This window comes from Corvus cornix, chromosome 1 (genome assembly GCF_000738735.6).
Source record: "Corvus cornix cornix isolate S_Up_H32 chromosome 1, ASM73873v5, whole genome shotgun sequence".
NCBI lineage: Eukaryota > Metazoa > Chordata > Aves > Passeriformes > Corvidae > Corvus > Corvus cornix.
In genome coordinates, this window is record NC_046332.1 from 109,938,802 (window position 1) to 109,962,218 (window position 23,417).

At 39.8% G+C, this 23,417-nt stretch overlaps 1 protein-coding gene across 1 annotated transcript in view; it reads right to left on the reverse strand.

Moving 5' to 3' along the window:
* The window catches only part of RPGR (retinitis pigmentosa GTPase regulator), a 50,470-nt gene extending 32,440 nt beyond the window's left edge, over positions 1 to 18,030 (reverse strand). The window contains 6 exon segments of the mRNA XM_039552154.1: positions 4,540 to 4,689; positions 6,146 to 6,304; positions 7,861 to 7,923; positions 10,465 to 10,557; positions 17,538 to 17,679; positions 17,682 to 18,030. Of these exon segments, the coding sequence (XP_039408088.1) occupies positions 4,540 to 4,689; positions 6,146 to 6,304; positions 7,861 to 7,923; positions 10,465 to 10,557; positions 17,538 to 17,679; positions 17,682 to 17,735 (661 nt within the window). The 5' untranslated portion in view covers positions 17,736 to 18,030.
* Between the last annotated feature and the right edge of the window lie 5,387 nt (positions 18,031 to 23,417).

Here is a 23,417-nt window from a genome sequence, read left to right on the forward strand (position 1 = left end):
TCAGGTTCTGGAATATCTCCAGTGAGGGAGACTCCACACCCTCTCTGGACAATCTGTCCCAGGGCTTGGTCACTGCACAGGAAGGAAATTCTTCCTCATGTCCAGGTGGAACTTCCTGGCCATCAGTTTCTGTCCGTTCCTCCTGTCCCATTGCTGGGCCCCACCAAAGAGAGCCTGGTCCATCCTCTGCCCCCTCCCTGCAGACACTGACAGAGGGGGATGAGGTGCCCTCTCAGCTGCCTCTTCTTGAGGCTTACATTCTCCTACACTTATTTTCTAACGGTTTTTCAACCTGTCTGTGCTTTTTAAGAACCAGCAAATTACCTCAGCTGCAAAAAAGTGTATTCAATTTAATTTCAAATCTATGGACCATGTTTAGGCTTCTCTGTTCAGTTTGGTTTCCTGGTTTAATTCTGATTTTTTTCTTATATCTATGTGCAGAAATACCCTGAACAGGCTGATACTTTGCTGTTATTTGCACCAGCATCAATTTTCTGTTCTAAAACAGTAGCCCAATTAAAAAGATAAAAATCAACTGTAATGTGAGGTTTTCCGTAACCAAAATATTCTGCTGACAAAAAGAGATTTTATTAGGCATTCTATGTGAAAAGAAAGAAAGAAAAAAAAAAAAACAACAACAAAAAGAACCCTGCATTTTTTGGAAGGTAAGTATTTTTTCAATACTCTTAGATCAGCCATATATTTCTAGAAACAAGTTGAAAAACCCCCAAAAGCACTTGGGAGATAACTACTTATGCAGTTCTCTTTGAAGAGACCAGCAGTTCTTTTAAACACTATTGCACTGAAAAAATTAATCCAATCACTATCTAATTAAGAGGATTAGAGATTCAAATGGCGAAGCCTACCAAACTAATCAAGTTTATTACATTTTTTCAACTTAATAATCCAGCTAACAAAGATAAAACCGTTTACCAAAGCAATTTTTGAATATATTACACATCCCTTTTAGGCAAATAGTGGTCTAAAACTATGAAAAATAGCAGTCAAGCATAAAAAGAACCCAGTCAAACTCAGATAAATTTTGAGTGCAGTATGTGTGCAGTACATTTGCATGCTGAGGACATGATGTACTGTGTGCAGTACACCTGCATTTTAAGGACACTGTTCAAAACAGAACCTGGTTATTTAATTTTCTGCTCTCATATGAGACACACTCTCACATGTTGAACTTTCCCTAATGTGGCACATTTTCTGTATCACTGAACTCTAAATCACGGGAGCATGTAAAGGCAATGGACAAGTGAATGGAAAACGTCCCTCAAAGGAAAATGTGCCTTTGAGAGTAGATAAGAGACCTAGCTGGTGGCAAATGAGGGACAAAAATGAGTGGGCAAAAGAACTGGATAACTCTATGATTCCTTGAATAAATGAAGAAGAAAAAGAAAATAAATATTTATTCAAGAGCAAATTGGTTAAAACTGTCTCAAACACTGAAATTCAGGGCATGTGTGGTGAATGATTCTTAAACCAGTCCTTAAATATAATGACAAAATACATTAAAAAAAGGAATTCAAGGAACCTGTGAAGCTCTCTATGAAAAGACATCAATAAGAATCTATCTTGACCTTGATTACAGTTACAGTTCAGGCAGGGGAAACACTAGAAGAGGTCTAATATATTCAATTCTTTTCTGGCTCCACAAATCTACTTCTCCTGTAGAATCCAGAGCAGTGGTGAGATACATCAGCTTTTCCTGCTCTCCATCTCCTGCAGTGGACAAATGAGCTGTACATGCTTGCCAAGCTTAATGCTTCCTGGAAAATTGTCCCCTCCTGAGTGTGTGGTCAAAGGCAAGTCAAGTAAAGATCTGTATAAGGGCTCAAAATTGTTGCTACACTCTCCCAGCAGTTTGTTTCTCTGTTGCTTTACTTGAGACATAGCCCTAATACTGGGACCCAACATGCCAAGCTTGTAAAAAGGAAGGAAACACACTGAAAAAGTCCTAAAGAGAACTGGAAGCTACAGACTAAAAGCTTCTTTTCAGTGGAACTCTTTGAAGAATGCAAAGAAGGGGGAAAGGGAGCAAACAATCATCTTTCAAACACAAACTGAGTAATCAGACTAGTTCCAAATCTGCATATGGAACTGAGTTAGTCATTGCCTGTGCATGTGCCTAGTCTAGATTTCAGAAATGTTTTTTTTAGTTTTATTGAGAATATTCAGGATTTATTCTGTCCTTCTGTTCTACAACTACTTTGGCATCAATGGGGTCCACATGTAGAATGGGGTCCACATGTAGAATACAGGTGGCTGACATGTTCAGCAGTTAAATTACTGTCTGCAAAGAAAGCCTTCTAGAAAGCAGAAGGAAGAATGGTGAAATCATCTTTTTGGAGCCGTAAGAAGCATTGCTCTTGGCTTTATAGCCATTAAACACTTTAAAGATAAAAGTTTACTAAAAAAAAAATCTTTTAAAACTCAGCAATGTCAAAGAAATAAGAACTTCAGTTAAAAAATTAAAAAGAAGCTGGAATTCATACTTCACCACTGTTTTATTCAATCCCTTATTAATGAACATCCTGCCCTGGAGAGGGCACTCTGTGTCCACACTATGTTTTCTAGTGTCCTCATGAGCCACTGTTTAGTTTCAACCCAGATATCCCTGTGATCCCATCAGGTTTTTCAGTCAGTGAACAACTTATGTCAAATATAAACATATTAAGAAAGGGAACCATATGGTGCCATGCTCATCAGTTCAGCCTGACAGCATTTACCAAGTCTTAGATCCTGCATCTATGTTACATTATTAAAGATTGTGTACTGTTCGATGTCTGAAAATCAAAATGTAGTAATTCTATAGTATTCGAATAACTGATAAGTAACACATCCTGTGACTGTGGTATGCTCAGAATAAATGCATAAAGTTAATTTTTAAACACTGTGTGGATACACACTGACAGTAGTGCAACAGAAAATCAATTCTGCGAAAGTACTTAGATGTCCAATACTAAATTTTTGTGGTAGCTGAAGTATCAGTCAAATAAAACTGTCAGCAAGGGGCCAAAGGAAAGTAGTAAAACAATTTATGCTTTCACCACAAAGAAGGTCATGTGTGTGTCAGTAGCTTCAGTGACATAGACTGAACCCAATACGTGCAGGACTTGCAAATATTAAGGCTGAAAATTAAGATTTTCCATCTCATACTTGGGCCTGTTTAAGCAGTAACAGGTTCAGCAGCTCCTCATTTTCACAGGTGATAACCAGTACATCTTTCTATTAATATTTTGAGAAGCTCCATTTTTCTTAACCAGGTGCAACCCTAAGCCTTTTTTTCTTATCCCCTTCCATTAAAAGTTTCCACTTCCTTAGGGTAATTGGCACACACTGTTCTCTCCTTACTCTTAGATGCTTGTCCTCGACCCTTCTACTAATGAGAGCTTTTGTGGCATCCAGCTGCAGTCCTGGATCTTCAGCTCTTGGCTCTAAGGCAGAGATACACACATTTCTACTACATCCTTGAAGTAAGCATGTTTTTTTCCCCCATTTATTCTGAGTTCAGGAGGCTGTATTTTTCCTTACAGTTGCTGAGCTCCTGATCAGTCCCAGCCACTTAATTAATTTACTGTAATAAAGCATCCATAATAAAAGTTGCCCACTACCAGCATAACACCTAATTAATATTTGTCCACCATAGCAAGCTCTCATTCTGTTAACAGCATGTTCTCAGAGAGCAGTACAGGTATTGTATGTGGAAAATTAACACTTATCAAGTAATCTGGGAAAGGTATCTGATAGAATAACTCCTGGGTACCCATTAAAAGCTTTACAATCAAAACTATTGATCCTTTGAAATCTTTAATTACTCTGAGGGGACCAAATGGTGAAGTTTAATAATGTAAATCTATATGGCTGAGAGGAAGTCATACCTGCTCATACATAATGCCATCAGTACTGGCTGATAATTCATCCATACTGGCATTATTAAAAAATTAGTGGAATCTTCACTTTGGAAACCAGTGGAGAGTGGGGAAGAGAGAGGTGGAAAGCAATAGGAAGGTCGTTTAGTCTGGAGATCAGACAACAGCCCACTGTAGCATTGCTTCTCCTCATACCACATACTGCCTGTTTAACTGACTTCAAAACCTAATTTTTAAGATAGAACAGCAAACTTGGACAACATGCTTGCACTTCTAGCAAATGAGATTAATTTTTCCTCATAACATAGCAATATTTAATATTTATATTTCTAGAGAAGATGAAGATGATTATTTGATCATCACAAAAAAAGAGTAATCTCAAGAAATGGTGGATTTTTGAAACCATAATATTATTCCACAATATACATCATAACCTTTATGAAAACAAAATGTGATATTTCATTATTTCTAATATACTTTTGCACAACAATGTGCAAATGCAGAAAATTAACTGCAGGTTTCTTCTTCCAATGTAATACCAAACTACATAGACAGCTTTCTGTCACATGGCAGTTCTTAACAACAATGGTGTATCAAGTTTGGAACAACTATCTGAAAACCACTGTCTTGTCTCCACTAACCTCTATTCCCATTCTCTTACCTGTTATCAAGGCAGAGTGATAATATCCACAGGATACAGAGGAAACAGGTTTTCCAATATCCACTTTACAGGGGACGCTGACGAAGGCTTCATTGGCCAGGCCTATCTGACCTTCTGAATTATCACCCCACACAAAGAGCTGCCCATCCTCTAAAATGAAGGCACATATAGTTAATAGATTTGAAACAAAAACTAATAAAAAGTTTGTCTATTTATTGAAGAGTATTTCAGAAACTCTGTGTACGATACCACCGAACGCCATGATCTCAGGGATATAAAATGATCATTTAACACAATGCAAAAAAGGAGTGAGAAGTAAGAGGGTATCCCTTAAGCTTTTCAAAAGTGACACAGAACATTTATGCATCAACTGATGCTAGACCATAAAGAGAAACAGAAAAAGTACTATGTAAAAAACATTCCTTCAGAAAGAGGAAGACTGAATGTGTGAGACAATTCAGTTGCCAGAGGTTAGTATGAAAATATTACAGTGAATTTAAGGCATCTCATTTCTAGGTGCAAATCACCCCTTTCTCGTTCTTCCAAACTAATTCTCTGTTCTGACTTTGGCAGACACCCCACTTACTCCTGCCTTATCTTTCAGTTCTCCTCACGATGGTTATATTGACCAGCTTCATTTGGCTTTCATTAAACTACAACAGTAGATATTCCAGCTTGATTAAGACCAGCTTCTATTGAAACAAAGACCAATGGCAACAGTAAAAAAAAAACCAACAAAACAAACAAACAAACAAAAAAAGCCAGTGAACAACATGAAAAGTCTCTAAGTTCTTCTAGAACTCTATGCATATTTCTTATTGGTGGGAAGTAAGTCGCGAATAGAAAAGTACCACCCACAGTGCTACTGAGACGGTGCTAGGAGTTAAAATAATTCAAAATCATCCTAAAAATCTTAAGAGAATGTCAGCAATTGGCATAAAAAACCTCAAAAACCAAACAAGCAGGCTAGCATCTCTCTCAAGTTCTGAAATTAACAGCCTCAATAACTTACCCTAAACAGGTACAGAAAAGCTGCTGTACAGCAAGACAATGAGAAATTGCATTACAGGGTAATAAAGGACCACCTATCCAGTGACTGGAAGTATTGTAATTATGTGGATTTCAGCATGTTGTGATGGTATCATTTTGCCACCTGAGAAATAGATGAGAGGCTCAGCCTCTCTCAGAATTAGTAAGGAATGAATGACACAGCTGTGCAGCCTGTACCTATGGACCACAATAGTTCCAGTAAGAAGTGGAATTTGACATGCTTAGTTTTCATAGGATTCATGTTTTGTGGCTGCTTTCCCTGGAAATAAACTGAAGAATTTTTTCCCTTTTGAGGGTATTCATACTGTTTCTCCTTTGTAAGGATTTCTACTAAACTTTCACAAAAACTCTTAAGAAGTTCATGAGACTCACACCCCTTGCCAGACTGTGTTAAAATAGGCAACTGCCTGCCAGAAAATGACTGTGGCTGCCAAGGAAAGAAGAGAGTGAAGATAGAAAATGCACCCACATATGCAGACAGGATGCTGGAATAAATGTCTTTCTGGAACACCAGGATGGACATGCATGAATAGATTTTATTAGCAGTTGCTCATACCAGTTACTGCTGCTGAGGTGTACGACCCAGCTGATAGTTGCTTGATCTTGTGCCGGTTGGTAAAAAAACGAATTAAATGAAACGTGGTCCTTTCCTCTGTGTCACCTAATCCCAACTGGCCTTCACTGTTACCTCCAGCAGCATAGACATTTCCTTTTTCTGCATACAGAAAAGCACAGGTAAAACACAAAATGAAGAAACCAGAGCAATTCAATTTTCAATGGAAAAAACATCACAAAAACATTAGGGTCTATTGCCCTGAAATACCCTCCAGCTGAAATTAGCAGTTTCTGTTCTAGCTAGCAAGGTTTTCCTGCACACAGTTGGATCAGAACTTCCTGAAGGCCTTACATGCATTTAGACTGCATTCCCCAGTATTCTGGAGACTGATCTAAAAAATAAATATGATTGGAAGTTCTACAAGAGCTCTGACAAAATGACTACCAGAGGCCCTGGCAGCAAGAGGCAGCTCCTTCCACAAATAATGTACATTTCAAGATAAACTGGGAGAAAAAGGGTTAATGATGTTACTCACAAGTAAAACTGAAGCTGTATTAGTACATAACTTAAAGAAATTAATAACTTGATAGCTTTGAGTACTGTGAATGAAATATATTTTTACTTAGGTTTTATTAGAAATATTTCACTTATTTTAATATTTAAATAACTTCCAATTTAATTAACAAGGTATTTTCATTGAGAATCTTGAAGTTAGCGCTGATGACAGATATCTTCAACTTTAGAGAACTTTAAGATTTATATTTTTAATTTTAGTATGTTTCACATCTAAAGTGCTCATCTATGATGAAACAGATATGGTGTATTATTACCGCAAACCCAGACAGAAATGTGTTAATAAACTGACATATGATTTATAAATGGTCCTTGCTATATAAATGGCCAGAAATTATCTAGCCAGTGCGTACACCAAAGGTGACTAATATTTACCCTGTGCAGTCTTGCACACTTAATTGTTATTAAAATGTACTGGTTTATTCTAATAATCTTATTTACAGTGCTCAGGGTCTCCACATATATAAACCTCCTAATAATCAAACAATCCTCTTCATAACATTACTGAAAGCTAAAGGATTGCAATCACAAAGATGGCTATTCCATTGCATAAATTATAGAAGCGTGACAAGAACCTTCATAAATTCTCTGTATACTGTGTCTCTACAAATTTATTTTTAAGTTTAAATTTACTGCTTATTTATTTATAGCTTAATAAAGCAACTTGTCTTTGAAATACCAGACTATGTTGTACAACCAAAAATGCAACAGAATTGGAAGACTTGAAAACATTCAGTTCTACTGTATTTATTCAGATACATAACTCCACACTAACAAAGATTATTTTTCTAAGGTAAATTTGAGTCCAGATGCATATAAAAATAACAACATCTTTTCACAAGGCTTAAAGGAAATATTCATAATTGTTAACCACACCTCAATTGCCAGCAAGAAATTTTTCCATATGTCTGTTACGAGGAAACTACTATCTAATATTAGTTTATAAATGCATTGGCTCAGAATAATCAAACAATTCTAAAAAATCCCAAATTCTAAGAAATGGATGTCAAACTCCTAAGTTTTAGCAGTCCCATTTTCATTTATTTTTCTTTCCTCAACACTTCTAGGGTTCCCAGTGTAATTTTGCATGAAAGCAAAGGAAGAAACATATCTTGAATATGTATGAAATAGAGGTTACGTACCTGTGTAAACTAAAGTGTGGTTTCTTCCACAAACAGCAAGTTTTGGTTTTTCTGGTTTTAAAGCTAAGAATTCAAACCAAAGAGGAGGGAAAGTTACAAATGAGCTGATAGCTGGTTCAACAACAAAATGCTCTATGCTCTAGAGGGAGCTCTGATTTCTTCTTTTCACATTTTTACCAACAGAATTATTACAAGAGTCATTGCCAATTTGAATCTAGCACATGACTTATCAAATCAGTATTCCCCCAAGGTAAGAAAATAGGTCAGACCTTAAAAACTTAAAACATTCAAGTTAACTTGATGATGGTTACTTCATCCCAATGCCACAGTCCCTGGAACTTACCATTTATGAGATATGCCTAAAAGAATATATTAAGTTGCAGGATAAAATTAATGATTTAAGCTGTCTGAAGTTTTCATTAACAGTACTATTGTTACTTCCCTCTTAGACTTTTCCCACTGTTGTAAATCTCTGAAATCATACTGTTCCTTTGTCTTACCATCCCTACCTCCCTTCATTGTGCTCATATCCCTTTTCTGCTGTGTTCTGACCTCTTCCTGATCACTGAACTCAATTGCAAAGGGCAGCCCTACCTGGACTAGTGCCCACACTTTTTGCATGTATCATGTTGTCTCAATTTCAGCTGAGTTACCACCAATGAGAGTGCCATTGCATGCACTTCTCTGCAGTCTGGTCACTTTGAAAGACTGGGAATACATATGGGAGGGCTCAGGACTTATTTTGGTGGGAAAGAGAGAATACAGAGGCTCCTCTTCTCCTATGACAAGTGCACTTCATTTCAGAAAAAGAGAGTAAAAATGTCTCCCTGACTTTTCCATCCCTGCTCCAATTACTGTTCATTGTCAACAAATTATCTTCTCTCAGTCATGTCCATGTACCTTATACAATGCTCTAAACCAGGATTATTTTTACATAATAAATCTTTAATTGCTTTTCCACTGCACTACTCCATAACAAAGCCAACAACAATCATCCCTTTCACAAACCCTTTTTCAGTCCTTCCAGATCAAGTTTCTTCAGCTCTTGAACATTCAGATTGAAGTTCCTTCTACCAAGTTACCAAATAAATCTATCTACTCAAGCATGAACTGCCTCTGGTCTATCACACAAATTTAAATTGTCCAAACACAAGTTTCCGCCTCTCCTATCCAGCACCTACCACTACCATCAGGCTGGAATCATAATAGTTCCAATGGTGACTTCTTCCTACAATCTTTATATCCCAAAACTCTGTCTCCAACTTCAGAGATGAGCTCTTCAGAAGCCTGTGCTCCCTACCTTCCTCTCACTTAGGCTAATCAATTGTATTTTATGAGACATGCTATATTTACAGTGGTGCAGGTGATTTTTCATAACCAATTTCATTAGTCTCTAATCACGTCCCAGAAAATATTTTCTCAGAAAACATGCAAACACAACCATTTGGCTCCAAGCAGAAACTGTGTCCTTGCAACCCCATTCCCAAAGCCAAGTGATGACAAAACGAAAAGCTAGTGAGTAAAGCTCCAGGAATTCCTCCTGCTGCCTACTGCCAAGAGAAAAAAGATACCCCCCTTGTGACTTTTTCCAATGGATGCCAGGTCTGGTTTGAATTGCTGTCATCTTCTCTTTGTCTTTTATTCTCCATTGCAATTTGACAGTAAACCCAAAACTTGAAACCCAATCCACTAAAGCCAAGGTAAGAATCAGCCTCTCACATGGCTGACAGAAGATGTGTACCTGAGAGTAGCTGCATTCTCCCGCTGAAGTGAAATAGAGACAGGAGCAAATAAAGGACAGTAGAATAAACTAAATCGGGAAGAACAGTTTGAGCAAGCAGGATAATTTGTTTTTAACAATAAGCTAACAGATCGATCTGCTGGCAGAAAGAGTGAAGATAAACATTTAATAGTGAAAAGAAATGTGTTAATGGGATAGATCTGACTTGACATAAATAAGGGGATAGGGAAAAGTATTGACTCAGCTTTGTTTGACAATATAAAAACAGCTAGGAAAGATCAAGAAGATCACAGTGCAATAAAAACATATTTTTCAATGCCTAGGAATTTATTTTACTGTCTTACAAAAACGTATTAACATTTATGCCCCCTTGGGCATTTTTTACACTTGTTAAAAATGTAATAGTACTTGTGAAAAGTTTCTGATAGATTTTTTTCATTTACAAAGCTGCTAAGACAATAGTGACACAGAGATTACACCATGCTGTTGGAACACTGGTTTCTAACAGATGGACGATGCAGAGATCAACCATCTGATTATTGTCTGCAGTAAAAAAAGAAGATGTGGTTTGTCACAAAAGGCAAATACTACATAAAATCAGAGCCCTCAAAAATGACAGGATTCTATGTATCTGACATAATCTTCAGATGCAAAAGGACTCAGAATCTGAAGTAATGGAAAATCAGTCAGGGATTCCTTTGAGCTACCTTCATGATCTTGTGCAGTAATGTGTACATGTGATGAATAAAGAATCAGTTATTTTGGAATCTCTTCCTATGAAGTAGCTTTTCATAAGGGTCTCCGTTCAAAAAGACAAAAAAAAAAAACCAAACAAAGAAGAAAAAGAGAAAAATCACACAAACCTTTAACACATGTTGGTTTGCTGACAGTGTTCTTTGATCCTAGTCCTAACTGGCCCCAGTCGTTACTGCCGAACATGTATAGTTTACCTTTCCCTGAAAAAAAACCACAGACAGAATCCATACAAGTGTTTGAATACCTCATTCAAGACAAGATGGTCATTCACTCACAATGTAAGGCTCAAGTTTAGGCAATTCAATATGTAAGTGTAAACAATAATTAATATCCCTGTGATTTTTCAGTTCAAAAATAGTAATTGCATTGTTTAAGTAAGAAATCCCCAGCCAGAGGAAGAAACATCCTCATCTTTAACTTCAGCACAGATGAAGTGCTCTTCAGAAAACAAGATGTTGTACTCTTGGGCAGACCCTGCAGTTCAGAAACCACAGTATTTATAGGCCCCTTATAAAATAACAGCATATCTAACTGAACACCCACATCTTCTACCTCAAAAACATGAATGAATAATGCAGCTATTTGATAAATACAAGTAAAAATTTGTAACATTTGGCTTATTTGATTGTTTGGAGATTGTTTACTGCTAAGTGTCTTCTCTTAAAATGATTTACAAATACTCATTTCTATCAAATGTAGTTTCTGATAAATTTTCATAAATGTATTAATTTGTTACTCTGCATATAAATATGGAATGCATAAATCCACCACGCAGTCAGAGATTTTGTAATCCTAAATGCAAACATTAGGTTACAAACCTTCAACAGGAGCAATGCTAGAATCACCTTTCAGAAATTCATATGATGTGTCATTGGCCTTGCATGTTTGACCATTACAAACAATGACTTGTTGTAATTCTGAAAAAATAGTACTTTCTCTGAGGATGGTATATGAACAGTTGAAAACTTTGTCATCTGGGATGAAAATTAGATATCCAAAACTGACTACTGACAATACCTCAAAATGAACTCATTTGATGTCATTTTTTTAAAACTATGGCATGTTGCAAAGCTGTAAGGTTCCCACTGGAAAATAAGACCCTTGTTCCAACAGAAATCCTTGCAAAACAATAGAAACTGATTTGGCAAAAAAAAAAAACCACAAAAAAACCCCAAACCAACAAACAAAAAAACCTCGGCCCCTCCCAAACCCCACCCTTTTACAACTGTTAAAAGGACTTTGTTTACTTTTGATGAAGGTCTGCAGAGCTTTGTGCATTAGACTCCATCATAATGCTGTCACCCTAAACAGAAACTTGGTCATAGAATTTGTCACCCTCATCATCTACAATTACCACGACCACAGTCCACAATTGTAATCCCATATAATAATGCCAAAATAATATGACTGTTTGTAACTTCAGTGCTGTAGGTTCCCAGTGAGGGTTCTGAATGTGATTTACAGAGCCTTTGAAATACGATCTTGCAATGTTTTAAATATAACAAAAAAACTCCTATTCCAATAAAAATATCAATTTATTTTCTTGAATATAACAAAATAGTTTAAAACAAAACAAACAAAAAAAAAACCAAATAAAATGAACCGATGTTTAACAATAACTGGTATCTAAAATCCCAATCAAATAGGTAGATTTTACATTTCTTGGCACATGGGGCTACGTGTCAATATTATGTCTTTCCAGGAAAGCTGGAAGGGAAGAAAGACTGAGGCCAAGTCCACGCTCACAGTGTTCTACTAACAGCATTTATATCTCCATCCTAATTTTGATAATGAAATCATGTTCAACACATGCAGACCTGTCCCTGACAGGAAACACAGCTTAACAGAAAGGTTTTTTATCAGCAAATGATATCTATCCTATATTGGTATGGCTTCCTTGTATCCTTGCTTTACACTTTCTAACTGCTTTCCTAAGACAGCAGTACTTCTGTGGGAGTATGATGCCGAGCTGCCCTAATTCAATTTAAGCACATTCTCTTTTATCCATGCAAAATTCAAACAAGGTTATGCTTTTCATCCTATAATCTGCTGGGTTTTATATCAGTCTTTAAACTCTCAGGCATTGCTTTGTAAGTCAAGGAGCTTAATAGATGAGAGGAATTTTTTCACATTCTTTTACAACTGAGTGACAGTCTTTTATAATTTCAGGTTTCCTAGGAGAATAACAGAAAATAAAAAATCTGGGAAGCAGTTAATTCAGACAGAGAATGAGAATTAACAGGCACTACAGAGGAACCTAAATAAATGCTTGTAATGAAGCAACGTTTCTTGGTCTGTACAGCAAATCAAGTTTAGAAAGAGGCACAATTCAATCTAAGTAGCCAAGAAATCTGATATAATTTTGCATGCAAAAGGCACTATTTTCATAACTGCATACTGAGATATCCCAGCCATCACAAAAATGCACTGAATCCAACAGCAGACAAATAGGCAAGGATCAAATTTCAAAATTTCTTAAACTCAAATTGCTCTTGGTTTTTTTGCTTCCACTTTGGTGCTGTCATCCAGATGTGGCCATCTGCCAGGTGGAATAGCTGGCACAGGACAGGTCCAGCAGGGTAAGGCTATGACTCTGGGCAGAAGGGAAACAACAGGATATAATGAAAAGGTCTACTCAGACCGTTTTGGTGATGAAAACATACTTCCAACAGCAGTCTCCACCCTTATCCTGATGCAAAACTGGAGTTATTTCTCCCAGATATGTGTTCACTGGCAGGTACACCAGCAGATATTTCAACAACAGCAATTCAGGGCTACCAGGGAAGCCAGAAGACATTTCCACGTTTAGCAACACAGGTTTTGTGGGACACCTCAGTAAGACAGAGTCTCCTACCTCATTTCTCATGAATAGTTGCTATCACAACTGTGATTCCTGGGGACCCCGTCAGTCACGTGAACCTCTGGTTCATGAAGTGCTTTTAAAGGCATTCATTGGGCAGCTGGGAAATACCAGCTGAAATCTCATGTGCTTTGTCATAACAGGCAGCCAAGTACTCTAATCACCTAAGTTTAAAGGTATGGTTTATGTATTCCCCCCCTTGCTTTCTAAATTACAGTAGTGTGGGAGAGAAATAAGATGGGGAGACAATGTCCAAACTTTGAGCACTTACTACAAGATCCTACTGAGAAACTGTATCTGAACAAAACATAAAAGGCAGTATATTGTACAGAGTTTCATATGCCAGGCACCATGATTGTTTTTAATTATTATTTTTATTTGAGTTATTTCATGAATAAACTATGTTAACAGTTGATTTAAAGCTCATATACAAGTCAAATAGATCCCAGGAAAATAGGAGTGACATCAGTTTTGTTAGGCAAGTCATGATATTCTCAAAAACTTTATTGAGCACCAAGAATGGTCATGCTTAGGACATTTGGCATCACACAAACAAAACCAGCACAGTATGCTGCTTGCTCATACACATCAACACAAATGTGTATTAGTCTTTCTCATCCTCCCCTTGCAGCTGATGCAAAAGATACTATGCCATGTTCTGATGACCTGCTGGTAAGCAGAAAGAATAGAAGGCAAAACACCTAGAGATTCCAAGGTCTCTTTGTTGAATGTTCAGTGCCTTACAAAACCTGAAATTATGAGTCTACTATCTTCTTGTGGTTCCATATGCACCTCCTTTCACTCCCGCTTTTACAATTGATACTTCTGTCTTTCCTTCTGCCTTCTTATGCTGGGGGCTTCAATTTTCTCCAGAGCACTGAGTTCAGAAAAGGTGTCTTCATTCATCAGCACTTTCCCCCTTGTGAACAGGATCAGTCTCTTTGATTAAATGTGGTTAAGCTGCCTAGGATACTCTAATCAAGGCAAATAAACAATAAGACAGCTGTTTACTTAAAGAGCTTTGTAGGAAAGAAAATGTAATAGACAGGCATTGGGAGGCGATTCTTAAATGTAGGCATATTCATACTTCTTCACACCATCTCCCATGAGGATGAATTAATTGCTTTCCAAAATCTGCAGTTATAGAAGATGCAGGGAATGGACTGTCAGTATTCTTGGGCCAAAAAATACAGAAATGAGGCAAGAAACATAATTAAATGTGTTACAAGTGGTACTGGAATATATACTGCTCATGACTGCATTGAAGACCTAAAGGAGACCACTGCTTAAAAAAATTCCTGCTTGGACATTTTAATTAAGGTTATGCCAATGGTAGACAGAAAAAGAATAAAGAAACACAAATTTCAATCCCAAACTTCCTTCCTGGAGTAGGAAACATTTCTTCAACTAGCTCAGCAAGCCAACTCGAAGTCAGCAAGCAACTATCACTGGTCCCTTCTGTTCCAACATACAGACACAGCATGTAAATAAAATTTTGGACTCTTAACTCCTGACCTAGAAAGGCAAAGGACGGAGTGCTTTATATTTACTTTACACTTGTCTTTATAAAAGTCATAGAGGGATACTGATGCTGGATTAGATAAAAGAAGTATTTGAAAGGTTCTGAATATTTTGTTTGAATGCCAAATACTAGGTTTTGTATGTTTTCTTCATTAGTATTCAGTCAAGATTCAGTGCTAGATGTAGCTGTCTCTCCTGCCCAAATCCAGCATTAAGGAATGATTTGTATCAGTTCCTGTGATTGTTTTACTTATCATTGTTGAGCCATGTTAAGTACAAAATTGATATATTTCTATATTTTAATCTACCTCTATTCTAAGCTACCTCATATTCCCACTGTTCCCTACAAACATAGGTCCCACATCCTCTTTCAGAGTGTGGGGAAAAAAAAGGGGGGGAGAATTTTGACCTGTAAATAAAGACTGAAAGTAGAATGAAGCATGCATTCACACACACCTGCTTGAGATACTTTTCCTTCCTCAGTGCTGTTTGTCTTTTATCTCTTCCAGATCAGGTTCAGCTGAAGAAGCTCCTGGTTTCCCACAAAGTTTGTACCCTTCTCAGTAAACTCATTATCAGCAGGTGCTTCTGGAGCATTTATTCCAGGTGTTACTGCAGTTCAGGATCATTCACCAAGGGCTTAATTCCACTGTATCATCCATCTCCATCTAACTGCAGCAACGTGAGGTGCACATGGGCATGCACAGGTGTGAAGAACAAATGAGGGACAAAGGCTTTTTCTTTCCCTTTGTCACATTGTTTTGTATGACTCTTGGAGTTTTTCTACCTTTGCTTGTTGTTGATCCATACTTTACCCTCACTTTTGCCTTTACAACGACCCAGAAAACCTTTTGCTACCAAAGACATCTTTTTCTCATGCTTCTACAGTTCCTTCTCTGCTAAAGCTTTTAGGAAATAAAGATCTGATCACCTAGAAGCTTCCCTGGTGATGTACCTGCCCACTACACCAGATAAGGCAAGCTACAGAGACATTTTTGAAACAAGCTGCACATACTAAAATAATGGAGAAAGGGGAAATAGCAGAGAAATGGTGCTGCATGAAAACCTACTCAAGCTGGCTTCTTCAAAAGCTTTATCTAAGTGGTTACTATTGCAGTGACGTGTGAATTAGGGGATTGTTGCTGACTGGGGTTAACAGTGCTGGCCCAGGCACATGCTGGGAGGCAATTTAAATTGACTGGTTTAAACAGAGAACTATACCTGTGTTATTTCCAACTGGGTATGGGCATATAAAAGTATATGTAGAAAGAAAATTCCAAAGGAAAATGTCAGAGTGCCCCAGGTTACATCCGAATTAATTTTATGCAACAGGTAATTTAATATTACTGGTTCAATCCAAGAAAAAGGGTCAAGCTTTGTTCAAAACAAACTATTAATGTATAATTCATCTTCTGTGAAGTTAGGCTTGAAAAATTCATGGTATAATTTCACCTCAGGGTGTTCTGCAGTCCATGAAATCAATAGTCTTTTTTATCATGCCTGGAATAGTTCTTTCTGAAAATCCAGCACCTTCAATGTTGCTTGTGAACATTGCAAGAAGCCTCAGGAAATTATTTAATAAGCAACGACCAACTGGATATTGATGAGGAATAACTACAGTCCAATTTAAAAGTCCTGAAAATACACATATAAATTTTTTCAACAACAAAGTCTAATTATCTGTCAGCAGTTGATTGTCAATACAATCATCGCACATGCTCATCCACAGAAGAGTAGTCCCTTCCATGTAAAATAAAATGAATAAATTCTTTAATGAGTATTGTTTCCATCATTTCAAAGAAAAGAAAAAAAAAAAAAACATTAATAATGCTCCCTCTATTACACTGGAGTTTTCTTTGAACACTTTTTCCATTTATTTCTGATTTTTGTAGGATATTCTGAAGTTTATTGAGTTGCTCTTGCAAGGGCTTTTTTCATCTGACAGTCAACAGTAGTTCCAATCTTCATTTAAGAGATACAATTGTATTTATTGTTTCCAGCAGATTTCTAGTGAACTTGTGGTGTTCAGCAGATACTGTTACTTCCATGATACAATATATCTAACATACTAAACATTGTCAGATTCAAGAGAAACATTCAGCCTGAACAAAGTTACGCTTACTTTAAATCTTGCGATACACTCAGTTATTACAAACTTCCTCCAGGCAGTTCTTGGGCGCATCTTGTGAAAACCTTGAGTGACCTCACACTAACTCCAAAGGCATCCAACAGTTCCCACAGAACAGTCCTCTCTCCTCTCCCCAACCTCAATTAATGTTTTACCTCAGTATGCAAATAAGATTTCTAACTTTCAAAGGTGTCCAAATATATCACCTTTTATCATATAGATCAGCTTCACTACAAGAAAGACATTGAAGTGCTGGAATGTGACTACAGAAGGGTCTGAAGCAGAAGTCCTATGAGGGAAGTTGTGGGAGGAAAGGAGGCCCAGAGAAGATCTTATCACTCTACAACTTCCTGAAAGGAGGTCATAGCCAGGTGGGGGGCTGCCTTTTCTCCCAGCTAACAAGCAAGAGGATGAAAGGAAACAGCCTCAAGCTGTGCCAGGGAAGGTTTAGACTGGAGATTGGGAAAAATTTCTTCATGGAACAGGATGCCCAGGGAAGTGGCTGAATCACCATCCCTGGAGGTGTTTAAAAGATGTATAGAAGTGGCCCCTGGGGACATGGTTTGGTGGTGGACTTGGCAGTGCTGGGTTAATGGTTGGACCTGATGATCTTAAAGGTCTCTTCCAACCTAAACAATTCTGATTCTATATCCTTCATTTCCAATACTGACCTGTAATAACAGCAGTATGTTCATCTCCACATGATATAAGTACAGGCTTGTCATTTTTGAACCAGAACTTGCTAGGAATATCTTCTGCAAACTTGCTTTTCCCGAATGTGAAAACAGCACCTGATTCTAAAACACAAAAAAGATGATGTCAACTTTTAGCAAAAGCAAAATTTGCCTCACATATTTTGAAATAGCCATGTTCTATCAATTCAAAGGCACATTTTATTTTCTTATCTTTCTCTTCTTTCTTCTCTCAGCCTTCAAAACGTGGGTTGGCAAAACTCTCATTTTGCCTGAACAAGAGGAAGACCTTCTCTCCTGTGCCAGTGGCAGAGCACTGGAACAGGCTGCCCAGAGAAGCTGTGGAGTCTCCATCTCTGGAGATGTTCAAAACCCGCCTGGAGGTGATCCTGTGCAACCTCCTCTGGGTGAACCTGCTTTAGCAAGCGGCTTGAATTAGATGGTTCCAGAGGTTCCTTCCAACCCCAACCATTCTGTGATTCAGTGATAAGACCATGATCTGAAAAATCCAAACAAACCCACCCCAAAATAAAGTCCAAGCAGCTCTTCAGCATTTGTTGCCTGCCTGGTTTTCTCAATTCTTCACACTTTTAAAAGTGTTAGCAACATTGTTTCAAAACACAGAATGTTAACTATTCATTCATCTTTTGCTTAGGCATGTGGCTTGACACAGAAAATACTAATTCTACAGAAAAATAAATGAACTTACAAGTTAAATAATTTGTCAAAATCCTTGCAGACAATGTGGCAAGCACAACTAGGCCTCCTATTTCAAAATGTCAAAGCCTGTGCTACTAGCATAGAATTTTTTTAAACAAAACCAAGAATAAACCAAATCTTTTCCTTCAAAATTTTTTTAACACATAACAAGTGTTAAGAAATACACACAATAACAGTGGACTGCTTCTGAAAATTATTTTGAGACATCCTAGTGCATTTATTTTCAATGAAAACCATCTCATCAACAATATGCACCCCAGCTCCAAAACCCAAAAATTCTTTCTTAAACTGTATATTTTACTTCATTTAAAATAATTATTTAATGCAAAAGCTTTCCCTCTTTCAAAAGACATTATTTTATGTATCAGATGGAGCAGAGATGTATAAATTATTACCTCACTAGATGTGCTTTTCACTTTCACTTGCTCAACAAGCTTTGTGCAGACAAACTCAAGCCTTCTAAAGAAAGAGTTGAGCTTTTCCTTATTTTACCTAGACACACCTACAACTACAGGCAAGCTAAACAGCATCTGAAAACTCTGATTTAAATTTTCATCTCCAGCCAGACAGCCGTGCACTTCTGAACTTGCTTAGTGATCTGTTTGGCACTTGTGCCCTAGAGGTCTCTGGTTCCTTTATTTTCCCTTCAGAAGGGTTAACATGAAAACACATGTATGTTCTTTATTCAGAGTATACAAAAAGCTGCTACATTTCCCAATGTGCTTTGTATCTCATTCATTTGACTAAGCCATAACATTGCTCAACTGGACACAACTACTGTGCCTGGTTCTGGGCTCCTCAGTATAAGTGAGACATGGAGCTCATGAAGTGGGGTCCAGGGGAGGGCAGCAAGGATGATTGGGGGACTGGGGCATCTCTGTTATGAGGAAAGGCTGAGGGATTTGGGCCTGTTTAGCATCGAGAAGAGATGGCTGATAAGGGACCTTATTAATGTGTATAAATATCTAAACGGGGGGGGGTGCCGAGAAGATGTAGCCAGGCTCTGCTCGGTGGTGCTGAGCAATAGGACAGGAGGCAATGGACAATGGACAGAAACTGATGCTCGGGAAGTTCCACCTGAACAAGAGGAAGAAATTCTTTCCTGTGCTTGGTGTGGCATTTTCCTCACTAGACGTATCCCAGAACCGGCTGGACACAATCCTGTGCCATGTGCTCTGGGATGACCCTGCTTGAGCAGGGAGGTGGGACCAGATAACCCATGGAGGTACCTTCCAGCCTGGACCCATCCTGTGATTCAACGCTGCCATCAGCTTGGAAACTGAATCCCACCAACTCGGTAAATTAAATCCCCCAGGACATACACGAGGCGTTTGTTGTCGCAGCAACGAGCAAACGTTAGACCATTACCTTGGGTCAAAACGCGACACAAACTAACTATTAATGCTCAGAATTAACCGCGCCCCCCCCGCCCCGAGCGCCCGGCGCTGCCCCCTGCCCCGCTCTGACGGCAGCGGACGCGTCTCTCCCCAGACGCCGCAAGGCAGCGGCCCGGCCCGGGGCCCGCAGCCGGGGGAGCCCCGCGGCGGTGAAGCGGGCAGGGGCCGGCACAGGCAGACGCGTTGCCCCGCGGGTCCCTGGAGGAGCGGCCGCACTCACCGGGCACGGGCAGCTCGGTCCCCGCGGCGGGCGCGGCCATGGCGGCCGGGAGGAGGCCGCGCCGGGCCGGGCCGGGCCGGGCCGCGGGCAGCGCCGCCTGGCGGCCGGCGGGGGGCGGCGCCGGGCCCGGCCGGGCCGTGAGGGCGGGGGCGCGCGGGGGAAAGGCCTTGTACGGGGGGTAGGAACGGGATCACGGGATCACGGGATCGGCGGCGCTGGGAAGGACCCCTGGATCACCGCGTCCAACCCACGTTCCAGCGCCACCGTGGCACCGGGTGCCACATCCAGTCTTTCCTTATACACCTCCAGGGACGGTGACTCCACCACCTCCCTGGGCGGCCGACGGCGGGGCTGAGGCCGGACCCGGCTGCGCCCTGAGCCCGGACCCGGCGCTGCACCCTGAGCTCCCGAGGAAAGCTTATCTATAAAAAGGGACGCCCACAGTGTCCAGGTGGTGCCCCTGTGGACCGCGGATCTCTTGTTGTCCAGATCGATACTAGTCCCAGGACCGATGACCTCCTTTTCTCTCTCTCTGTCTCTCTCTTCCCACTTCATTTTTTCTTTATTGTTCTTTTATTTCTCTTGCTACTAGAAGATGAGTTAACTTATACCAGTTTACATGCCACATGTATAATTTACTAATAAAACTTCTAAAGTATTTTTTGGATCCTCTGTTGGTGGTTCCTTTTCAACTGCAGGTATCTGTAAATCTTGGGTGCTCCCTTCCTCGTAGGTGACACTTGCTCACTGGACCTTACTGAAATTGGTCCATGTGGGAATTGGGATCAGGCAGCCCCTGTACAGGGGTGTGGTGGATTGACCTTCACTGGACACCAGTTGCCCACCAAGCTGCTTCATCACTACCCCTTCTCAGCTGGACAGAGGAGAGAAAATAAGACAGGAAGCATAGGTAGAGAGAAGGCAGATTACTAAAGCAAAATTGAAAGGTTGTGTGCACAAAGGCAAAGCAAAAAAACAAAGATTTTTTTTCTCTCTACTTCCCGTCAGCAAGTGATGTCCTGCCAATTACCAGGAAGCAGGACTTAAGCACCTCATCTTTGCTCCAGAAGGCAAATACTGTAAAATAATGAATGCTCCCCCTTCATCCTCCTTTCCTTAGCTTTTATATCTGAGCTGACATCACATGATATAAAATATCATTTGGTTAATTTGGGTCAGCTGTCCTAGTTGTGTCCCCTCCCAGGACCTTGTCCACCCCCAACCTACTGATGGGGGAGTGGGAAGATGGAGAGACAGCGTTGATGCTGTGCCAGCACTGCTCAGCAGTAGCCAAAACCCTTGGTGTGTTATCAACACCTTTCCAGCTACCAATGCAGAGCCCAGCACCGTAAGGGCTGCTAATGGAAAATTAACTCCAGCTCAGCCAGACCCAGTACAAGGTGTGGCCTGACAAAGGGGCATTGGAACTGTCCCCTCCCTGTGAGGTTGCAGGATGAGACTGGAGGCCTTGGAACCTCAACCACATTTGCTTTCTCCTGAGTGTCACTAATGACACAAGCTCAGCCCCCAGGGGCTGGGCTCGAAGGTCATGAGAGTCATTTGCCAGAAGACAACCATGAGGCCAAGAGGGAAACCATGGCCTGGCTTTCTTCTCTTTCTTCTCTTTCTTCTCTTTCTTCCTTTTTTTCTCTTTCTTCCCTTTCTTCTCTTTCTTCTATTTTCTTTCTTCTCTTCCATTCCCTTACTATTAATTTCCCTTGGATTTTGCTTCTGTTTGACAATTCCCCTGGAGATTGCTGAGTTTCCCAAGTGTCTCGGGGTTGGTTCAGCATGAAGGGTCCTGAACAAATCCCACCAGGAGCTGTCACCCTGCATGACGTTTTCACAGCTGTCTGTATTTCCCAGAAAGTCAAACTTTTCTTTTGTATGTTTTAATTATAAGTTCTTTGCATTGTAATTTCAACTCTCTGACAGATATGCCATCACCTTGATTTACACTAGTGCGTCTCTCCTTATGGGGAGGAGGAAATGAGAAAGTAATTGTCATATTTCAAAACCACCTACAGTGCAGGTGGCATAAAATCTTATCTGACAATTATATTTGAGGGTAGAAACTTAAATGGAATCACTTCAGTATTTAGCAATTGACCTACTTCAGATTATACGCAAGCAGTTTAGCTTAAGGAGGTAGGCAGGCTGCAATATTTCGCTTTCTGGGCCCCACACTGTTTAACACTACCATAGCATAATTGAAAACTTGGTCCAAAAAACCCCAGGAAAATGTGCATTTTAAAATGTAGACTACTTCATTCTCATCAGGGCCCTAAGAGCATGAATAAGTGTTTATGCCCTGCCCAGTTCCATACCCATGGGCCCAGAACCCTCATTTTGGCTCAGCCCAGAGCCAACAGTCCCTGTCTGGGCTGTGCTAGAGCCCCCACGGCCACAGTCCCATTGGTAGGGCAGCCACCCTGCTCATGCTGATCCTGCAAGTCTTCTTTTGCCTTATTCTACCATCACGTGCTCCTGTACAAATATTTAACACAAAATAGCTGCAAAATGGTATTGACACAGGTATGATATGACATGATGAGCCCATACAGAAAAGCACAAACTGCAAGTGGTGCAATGGGCCCTTAGAGAAATCTTTGTATCTGTAGGGTTTGACCAAAGGAAAGGTTCAGGGTCAGCCCCAGCCTGGCCCAGCCCTGACTGGGACAGCCAGAGCAAGAACCTTGGTTCTTGGTTTTCCCTCGTTTGCACAGCAGCACAGCTCGCTCTCTGGTTCATACACCTTCCTCTCTTGTTACTTTATTCGTGGGATGAGAGAAGTCTTAATGCAAACAGAAAATGCTGTTAAATGTGAGGAATTTTGTCAGTATTGCAAAACTAGCAGGGACCAGCAAGAAGCTGCTGCAACAATTTTGGTAAGCTTATCCTTTAATTTTATCTGGTGTTCTGTGGTGTTTGGTCAGAAACCTGGAGCCAAAAGCAGCAGAATCCTGTGAAGGAGTGAATGTTTTAGAGAAAGGCTCTTGGGGTTTTTTCCCTGCATTTTTAGTGTTCTTTTGCCTCACAAGGCAGCAAGCTCTGTGACTTCAGGAGACTGGAGGATTATCCCTTTTAATGTTTGTGGAATACTATTAATTTTTTCTGTGGGATTTAGCTGCAAAGACAGGAAGGAATGTTTATTCTTGAGGTCGGTGTGTGCTGCAGGTACTGTAACCAGTAAATAACTATCTGAATAAAGTACAGGTAATGTTTCTGCATTTAGATATATATCGTGGCCAGTATGGGTGGGGAATTCTCTCCTTGAAGCTGCAAGGTGAATCTCTACCTCTTTTCTTTGTGTCTCTGTACTCTGGAGGTGTGCAGGAAAAGCATGGTGTGATGGGAGATTCAAAGTTAAACAGGCAGACCTGCCTCTGTGATCTGGCTTTGGCTTCTTTCTGCACCCACATAGCTGTGCCTGTCCCCCCCAGTTTCAGGAAAGTACCTGTATGACAGCGTTTCACTAAGCTGCTTCTCATGTTTGCCACATCTCCAAAATCAGGTTAAAAT